At 40.4% G+C, this 9,505-nt stretch overlaps 1 protein-coding gene across 1 annotated transcript; it reads left to right on the forward strand.

The window, feature by feature from the left end:
* The first annotated feature begins 5,876 nt into the window (after window positions 1-5,876).
* LOC115274358 (olfactory receptor 7A17-like) lies at window positions 5,877-6,845 on the forward strand. The gene has a single exon (XM_029917815.1). The coding sequence runs from the start codon at window positions 5,877-5,879 to the stop codon at window positions 6,843-6,845; it is 969 nt and encodes a 322-aa protein (XP_029773675.1).
* The last annotated feature ends 2,660 nt before the right edge of the window (window positions 6,846-9,505 follow it).

Genomic DNA, 9,505 nt, shown 5'->3' on the forward strand with positions numbered 1-9,505 from the left:
CTTTTTAAAAAGATTTAAAAATTTATTTTTACTATACTTTTAATCCTTCATAAAATTTTTTATCCCATTTCACTTTCTTCATTCATTTTATTGTATTTTATTATAAATATTTTTAAATTTTTAAATATTTTCTTGGATTTTTCTCCTTTCCTTTTTTTCTCTATTCTGTCAAGCTTCTTTCAACAACGAGACCAAAATACACTTAGGATCTAGCTTCCTGTCTTATGTTTTTGTGTTGTTTTTAATTTTTTAATTTTAATTTGTTATTTCATTAACTCTTTTTCTTCCTTCAAAATGGCAAAATGAAGGAATTCGCACCAAAAGAAAGAACGGGAAGAAATGACAGCCAGTGCTTTAATCAACACAGATATAAGCAAGCTGTCTGAACTAGAATTTAGAACCACAATAATAAGAATGCTAACTGGGGTTGAAAGAAGCATAGGAGCCCTTTCAGTGGAGATAAAAGAAGTACAAAAAGTCAGGATGCCACAGTTGATACAAGAACTCCCTTATGACCCAGCAATAGCACTGCTGGGGATCTACCCAAGAGATACAAAAGTGCTGATGCATAGAGCATATGTACACCAGTGTTCATAGCAGCACTGTCAACAATAGCCAAAACATGGAAAAAGCCTACATGTCCATCACCTGATGAGTGGATCAAGAAGATGTGATATATATAATCAATGGAGTACTACATGGCAATAAGAAAGAATGAAATATGGCCATTTGTAGGAAAGTGGATGGACCTTGAGGGTGTCATACTGAGCGAAGTAAGCCAGGTGGAGAAGGACTGATACCATATGTTTGCACTCATAGGTCTAACAGGAGAACAGGAGAAACCTAATGGAGGACCAGGGGGAGGGGAACAGGGAAAGAGTTGGGGATGCAAAACATGAGCGACTATTGAATACTGAAAATGAACTGAGAGTTGAAGGGGAAGGGGGAAGGGGGAAAAGTGGTGGTGATGGAGGAGGGCACATATGGGGAAGAGCACTCGGTGTTGTATGGAAACCAATTTGACAATAAACTATTAAAAAAAAAGTCAGGATGAAATTAAAAATACTCTATCTGAGATAGAGATATCACTGATATAGAAGACAAAATTATGGAGAATAATGATGCAGAAAAAACAGGGAAACTAAGGCAAAAGAGCAGGATACAAGAATTAGAGAACTCAGTGGGTTATTAAAAAGGCATAACATCTGCATCATAAAAGTTCTAGAAGATGAAGAGAGAGAAAAGGGGAAGAACATGTATATGAACAAATTATAGCAGAAAACTTTCCTACTCTGGGGAAAGACACAGATATCAAAATCCAAGAAGCACAGAGAACTCCCATTAGATTCAACAAAAACTGACCATCACCAAGGCATATCACACTCAAATTCACAAAATACACAGACAAGGAAAGAATTATGAATGCAGCATGGAGAAAAGAAGTTCTTAACCTAGAAAATAATACAGATGAGATTCAAAACAGACTTCTACAGAATGTTAGCAGACTAGAAAGATTGGCATGATATTTAATGTACTGAGTAGGACAAATATGCAGCCAAGAATTATTTATCCAGCAAGACTGTCATTCACTGGCACACACACACACACACACACACACACACACACACACACACACTCAGCAAAAATGAACTATGGAGACCTCATCAAGATAAAACCTTCTGCACAGCTAAGAAAATAATCAACATAACTAAAAGGCAACCAATGGATTGGGAGAAGATATTTGCAAATGACATATCAGATAAAGGATTTGTATCCAAAATCTATAAAGTACTGAACAAACTCAACACCCATTGTCATCTTAAGCAAAAGCAAACCTGGGGTGCCTAGATGGCTCAGTCAATTAAGCGACGAAATTCGTCTCAGGTCATGATCTCGTGGTTCGTGAGTTCGAGCCCTGCATCAGGCTCTGTGCTGACCCCTTGGATCATGGAGTCTCCTTCAGACACAGTCTCCCATTCTCTCTGCCCCGCCCATGCTCTGTCTCTGTCTCTTTCTGTCTAAATAATAAATATAAAAGTTAAAAAAATAAAATTTAATTATCCTTTAATGTTAAGCTCACATTGTAGTATGTATAAATATCAAAATTCATTTGTTATTATTAAGAATTTTATAACAAGGGGCCAAATGACAGCTTGTATCTTGTGATAATGTAAGAATTTTCTACTTGTGATGATCAAAGTGTCTTGAAGCCAGTGTGTGTAGTGCCCAAGGTTTATTATCAGAAGAACCCAGTTCTTTCCCTTATTAAAAAGAATAGAGGCATGCTGGGTGATGTTGACAGCACAGAGCCTGGGGCATGCTTGAGATTCTGTGTCTCCCTCTCTCTCTGCCCCTCCCAGTTTATAGTCGGTCTCTCTCTGTCGTTCAAAAATAAATAAACATTAAAAATTTTTTTTCTTCAAAGACTAGACACTGGGGATGCTGGGTGGGTCAGTTGGCTAAGCATCAGGGTCTATATTTTGGCTCAAGTCACAATGTCAGGAACTGTGAGATAGAGCCACCATCAGGATCTGCACTGACAGTGAGGAGCCTGCTTATGATTTTCTCTCTCCCTCTCTCTCTGCACCTCCCTGGTGCACCCTCTCTCCCTCTCACTCTCTCTACTTATTTCAGAAGCAGAAGCAGAAGAAGAAGAAGGAGAAGAGGAAGTGGAAAACGAAAAGAAAGACGACGACACTGGAGATTGCAGGGCTGAGTCTCCAGGACAAGTAAATGTTTTGAAGTCAAAGAGACCCAATCTAGGTGGATTTCTCCTTTTTAGTCCTGGAGAAAGTGAAACTTTAGGCTGAGATGACATGCTAAAAGATTTACAAAACAGGAAGGGCCCAAATTCAGGGAAAAGGAGAGAAAAAAAAAAAGGACCTGGATTCACTTGACTTCTAACCTAGACTTTTGGGAACCGAGATTCATTAGGAAAAAATCCGCTATGTTCAGAGCAGCTTTACACTTGGGAATCATGTGCTTAGAGGCTGTGGTAACAAGAGGAAAGGTGCCTAATGAGGAGACACAGGGAGTTGTATATACAGCCTAGCCTTCTGCCTGTCAGCCTGTGTGATCTTGAACAGGAAGGGGAATGGTTTTGGTCTGTTCCAAATCCTAATTCAGCTTAGGGTGGCTGATGCTTCACTCCTTTCTCCTGTCTCAGCTGAGGACGGAGCCTTGGTCCCTATTATCTACTGTGCTGGGAGGAATTTAGGCTTCTACCAGGAGACCTTCCTGTCAACCACCCAAACAGGTGAGTCCAACAGCCCAGTGTGCCATGGATGACATGGTCAGAGAGACTGGAAGCTGAGAACATTAATCCATCATCACCTGGGAGCCAATTCTACTTAGTCCATAGCAAATGATCACCATATTTGTTTGTTTGTTTGTTTGTTTGTTTTCTTGATTAAGTAATTAATGTACTTATTCAGCGACTGTGCCAGTTTCACAGAACGCTTGCTACTAACACTTTCATTAGTCTTTCACGTTCTTTATCAGTAAAGGGATGCTCTAGCCAACCTAAAATACACAGGACATACCCCAGCATTGGGCAGGTTCTGGTCAGAATGCCCATATGCAGGGACTTAGAAACCTGCATTGAAAAATGAATATTTGTAACATAGCTGCTTTCAGGTTCTTCCTTAGAGCTGTAATACCCACTTCTCCACCAGAATATTCAGAGTAACCCCAAATAATAACCAAGCATCTGCCATGGGCCAGAACATTCCAGGGACATTATATGTCATGTTCATTCATGGTCTTTCACATTGTAATTGATCTGTGTTGGTATTACTAAGTTTGCTCTTTTTATCTGTTCCAGTTTGCATTTTTTTTCCATAGAACTTTGCTTATGACAGTTGTTTTTAAGCTACTGTTTTAACCTGGTTTCCTGACCCTTTCATTCTTCCCATTCTATAAAGTTTCATATTCTTATATCATTTTATAGTAAACATATATCAAAGAAGTTGGTGAAAACCAGAAATGTACAAAGAGGGTAAAGTCCCTGCTCTTCTGGATGTTACAGGATAGCACTGAGGACAGAGATCAATATTATAAATGCATGGATGACATAATGTCGTCCAGCATAATCACATGAACCACGTTATTTGTTACAAAAATGATGGACTGTTAGGATGTCGGCAGGATTTACAGAGCATGCTCTGGGGCGTCCTTTGCATGTTGGGTGAAATCCAGAATGAGAATTAGAGAGTGCCCGTCGGGTTTGAGAAAGAAAGATCTTGACTGAAACCCCAGGAATATCAATGGAAAGATGCCACATAAGAAGAGGGAGAAAAGAGTTCACTCATCCCCTATCAGACCACATAGACATAAGTCAGTCAAATAATGATGCAGGAGATACAGAAAAATGTTTATACGGTGATATAAAAATAGCTCAACTTTTATTGTATGTGTTTACTCCCTTTTGTGAAGTATTGCTTTATTGCTTTGCTCTTTTTCTTTGATGTATAATAGGCATATATATGTTAATATTTATATTTTTTATATTTTTATCTATATAGTTTTGTATAAATAAACCATAAACATACCACTATCTGTCTTTTAAACAAGTTTATTTCATTCTCTTATTACGTTACTGGGCATCAGGGAATGTAATCAGGGGAGAAGCCCTGGAGATTCTCCTTCCTTACAGTCTCTCAGGGACGACCTTATTTATGAAATCATTGCTCTCCCTATTTTATTCCCTCTGTATCTCATTCTCTGTCTCTTTTATTTATTGATCAGGTTTTGTTATGTTTGTGTAAATCACAGCAGAAAATTGCCATTCCAGTTTATGTGTCCATGGGAGGCTTAAGAATTATACTTCCTGGGAACCATTTCTACACTTTGCAGGGGAAAGATCGCTGATCTGGCCTATTTGGGCTGTATCCATTTTCAGCATAACCAAGCATGTGGCAGCTGTAAAAACAGGGAAATACACAAGCCAGGAGGCTATGGTGTCCCAGATGTGTGTGACTTGTAGAAGGTGCCCAGTCCTCACAACAGGGGCCAGAACACCGAAATGCCAAGGTGACACAATATAGAGACCAGATCTCAGTAAAGAGAAGGCACCAAAAAGGGGATCGTGTCAATTCCTGGGGTGGTGTTGCAGCAAGTTGAATACAGAGGGAGAGCTAGTGTGGACAAGTACGTCCCTGTGCCTTGAGATCACAGTTGGAGCAGAGACCACATCCCTCCTCACATGTCTGACAGCGTCTATTGTCAGTCTCCCTCAGGCTCATTCCCCTGCGGCAATGGCTTCGTTTTCTGACTTGAACATTTGAAACAAGTAACCTCCTGGGACCTTTGCTCTGGCCTTTCCCTCTTCCAGACACACACTTCCCCTACCATCCTGCATCTCTCTGTCTTACATGACATCTGTGTTCCAATGCCACCTTGTGTACAGAATTTGCCTAAATACCCATGAAAACAGAATGTCCTATTTGCTCTCTGCTTTATCCGTGTTTTCTTTTTCTTCACAGCACCCCTCAGCATCAAAAGATTGTATAATTATCTTATTTTCTTATATATTTTTCTCCATCATTGTAGGGATTTTTGTTCATCAGCACTCTATCCTCATTGCCTAGATAGTGCCTGAAACCTGGTCAGCACTCAATTTATATTCCTGAATATTTGAAGCAATTCTCAGCAGAACTATAAAATATATGATTTCTTAGGATAGAAGCTGATTGACAATGAAAGAAAATATATCAGATGTGGCAGAGATGATTCCCTAATGGGACCATGTGCATTCACAACATATTAATAAAAGAATTTCTGGAGAGCAAAACAGAAAACAGTAGCATCTCAATTTTGTGAGTAATACAAATTTGCGTTATTTTATTTCCTTCTTTCCTGGAAGTCAACTCCACCTCATGGAAGCAAGCAATGAGACAGAATATTCAATGTTTCTTCTTCTGGGATTTTCAGAGGAACCAGGACTGCAGCCTGTCATATTTGGACTTTTCCTCTCCATGTACCTGATCACTGTGCTTGGAAATGTGCTCATCACCTTGGCCATCAGCACAGACCCCAACCTCCACACGCCCATGTACTTCTTCCTCGCCAACCTGTCCCTGATAGACATCTGCTTCACCTCCACCACCGTCCCGAAGATGCTGTGGAACATCTGGACTCAAAGCCAAGTCATAACCCACGCAGCTTGCATCACACAGATTTATTTTCTCATACTCTTTGCTGTGCTGGATGTCTTCCTCCTGAGTGTGATGGCCTATGACCGTTTCGTGGCCATCTGCCACCCCCTGCACTACACAGTCACCATGAACCCCCGGCTGTGTGGATGGCTGGTTCTGGTGTCCTGGATCATGTGTATCCTAAATTCTCTGTTACAAAGTTTAATGACATTGCGGCTTTCCTTCTGTGCACACTTGCACATCCCCCACTTTTTTTGTGAACTTAATCAGATGCTCCAACTTGCCTGTTCTGACACCTTTCTTAATAACTTGGTGATGTATCTTGCAGCTGTCTTTTTGGCAGGTGGTCCCTTCATTGGGATCCTTTACTCTTACTCTAAGATAGTTTCCTCTATATGTGGGATCTCATCAGCTCAGGGAAAATATAAAGCATTTTCCACCTGTGCATCTCATCTGTCTGTTGTCTCCTTATTTTATTGCACAATGCTTGGTGTGTACCTTAGCTCTGCTGCTACCCACAGCTCACGGTCAAGTGCAACCGCCTCAGTGATGTACACGGTGGTCACACCCATGCTGAACCCCTTCATCTACAGCCTGAGGAACAAAGACATGCAAAGGGCTCTGAAAGCATTCCTTGGGAAGGAGACCCTTACATGGCCAATTGTCATAAGATTGAAGAAGTGGCTATGATGGCAGAGGTCAAAGGCTCTGGGTCAGAAATTGTGATCTTCATTCAGACTTTAGAAGTAGTATTCCTCCTTCTGTTTATTTCCTTGTGCTCAGGTTCTGTACACCATGTGTGTAAGTCACTCTGTTAAGCTCTTCTCCCTCTGATATCCTACGGATATTTCCTTTGTGTTTCCCAAATTGTGAATTTTACTTCCAACCACGGATCTGAAATATTTGGAAATGTTCATTTACCTTGAGGCAACACAGAGTTTTTAAAGAATAATCTTGTCAAACGACTATATCATACTAAATTATTTTTCTTTCATACATTGTTTTATTGCAAGAATTGCCACGAGTTAGCTGTCTGTATGTCTTAGGATTGATGGGTGGAATTGGGCGGGTGATGGGTGAAATGGGTGATGGGCATTAAGGAGAACACTTGCTGGGATGAGAACTGGGTGCTGAATGTAAGTGGTGAATCACTACATTATAATACTGATATGAATATTGCACTACATGTTAACTACAATTTAAATAAAATCTTGAAACAAAAGAATTGTCATGAGTGATACTCTGCCTATGGAAACAACTATACTTTATGACCAACTTATATGATTTTAAAGTAGAGTAAAATCATAGAGTACATTTTTTAATCTATATATCAGATGGTCCTTTGTAGATCAGTATCTTAATTGCTCTTATTGATAGTATAAACTTAACATATCTGTGTGTCTTATCAGTGTTCACCAGATTTTTTCCTCCTCATTAGGATCCTGGTCTTTTTTACCTTGTGGTCCACAATGTGTACCTTAGTCACTACCTCACTCCAAAGTTCATCGACTACGTGTCTCCAAGAGAAGTCTTCGTGGAACAACAAACTTTAATAAATAGATTGACTTTGGGATACGATCTTAGAATCTAGGTGCCCATTAATATGGTGAAGCAATATTTATTTTTATTATTTTTCCATTTAAATTATAGCTCATTAATATACAATGTGTCAGGAGTAGAATTCAGTGATCCTTCGCTTACCTACAGCATCTAGCGCCCATTCCAATGAAGCAACTCATACGGGGGGGAGGACTGTGACATTTTTCTACCTTTATTTAATTATCTACTTGTTTCTTCCTGAAATCTTTATGCTGTCTATGGTATGACTCTTTTCATTGTGGTAAAAGAAATGTATCTCCCTTCCTTCTAAATGTTGTCATAACCATGAAAGGGACATTGACTGGTCATTATTATCCATTGTACTTGCTGATCATGTTCAGGATTCTATTCATCATCTGTGGTCAAGGAATGACATAAGAGAGAGCTTGCATTCCTGTCTAGTCATGTGAATCAGGGACAGCAGTTTTCCAATACAATGATGCATGCATTTTCAGCCTATCCTGGTTATGGGGAAATGAACCTCAATGAGAGGTAGTTTTTTAGTTAGTTAGTTAGTTAGTTAGTTAGTTAGTTAGTTAGTTAGTTAGACAGGGGAGGGAGAGAGAGGGAGGGAGTGAGCAGAAGAGAGGGGAAGAGAGAGAGTGAGTGAGAGAGAGAGAGAATATTAAGCAGGGTTCAAGTTGAATGGCGCTCATTCCCATCACTGTGAGATCACAACCTGGGCTGAAATCAAGAGTTGGATACTCAGGGTGCCTGGGTGACTCATTTGGTTGGATGTCCAACTTCAGCTTAAGTCATGATCTCACAGTTTGTGAGCTCAGGTCCCGCGTCAGGCTCTGTGCTGACAGCTCAGAGCCTGGAACCTGCTTTGGTATCTGTGTCTCCTTCTCTCTCTGGTCCTCCCCCACTTGTGCTCTGTCTCTCTGACTCTCTCTGTCTCTCTCAAGTATATGTAAACATTAAAAAAAAAAACAGTTGAACACTTAACCAACTGAGACACCATGGTGCCTTTTAAATGCAGTTTTCTTTTTTTTTCTTTTATAGTTTATTGTCAAGTGGATTTCCATATAACACCCAGTGCTCATCCCCACAAGTGCCCTCTTCCATGCCCATAACCCCCCCTTCCCCTCTCCACCATCGCCATCAGCCCTCAGTTTTTTCTCAGTATTCAAGAGTCTCTCATGATTTGCCTTCCTCCCTCTCCCCACCTGTTTTTCCCCTTCCCTTCCCCCATGGTCCTCTGTTAAGCTTCACCTGTTCCACTTATAAGTGAAAACATATGTTATCTGTGCTTCTCTGCCTGAGTTATTTCACTTAGCATTTATATGCAGTTTCTGAACTAAAGTGAAATAACAGTTACCATGAATGCAGGCTTCAAATATAAGAATAAATACCAAAAACAATTAGCAGCAGATTATGATAATTGTCCTTACTTCTGTTCACTTTCATGATTGACTCGGGGGGGGGGGGAGAGTGCTCCAGGGAGGTGCAGAGAGAGAGGGAGAGAGAAAATCATAAGCAGGCTCCTCACTGTCAGTGCAGAACCTGATGGGGACTCGATCTCACAGTTCCTGAGATTGTGACTTAGACCAGGATGATTAGCCAACTGACCCACCTAGCATCCTCAGTGTCTATTCTTTGAGCAAAAAGTTTTTAATGTTTATTTATTTTTGAGAGATAGAGAGAGACTGAGTGTAAGCAGAGAGGGACAGAGAGAGAGGGAGACAGAATCTCAAGCATGCCCCAGGCTCTGTGCTGTCAGCACCACCAAGCACCCCTCTATTCTTTTT

The sequence above is a fragment of the Suricata suricatta genome, chromosome 12 (assembly GCF_006229205.1).
Source record: "Suricata suricatta isolate VVHF042 chromosome 12, meerkat_22Aug2017_6uvM2_HiC, whole genome shotgun sequence".
NCBI classification, from domain to species: Eukaryota; Metazoa; Chordata; class Mammalia; order Carnivora; family Herpestidae; genus Suricata; species Suricata suricatta.

Coding starts and splice junctions, on each gene's coding strand:
- LOC115274358 (XM_029917815.1), top strand. CDS start 5,877: ATGGAAGCAAGCAATGAGACAGAATATTCAATGTTTCTTCTTCTGGGA.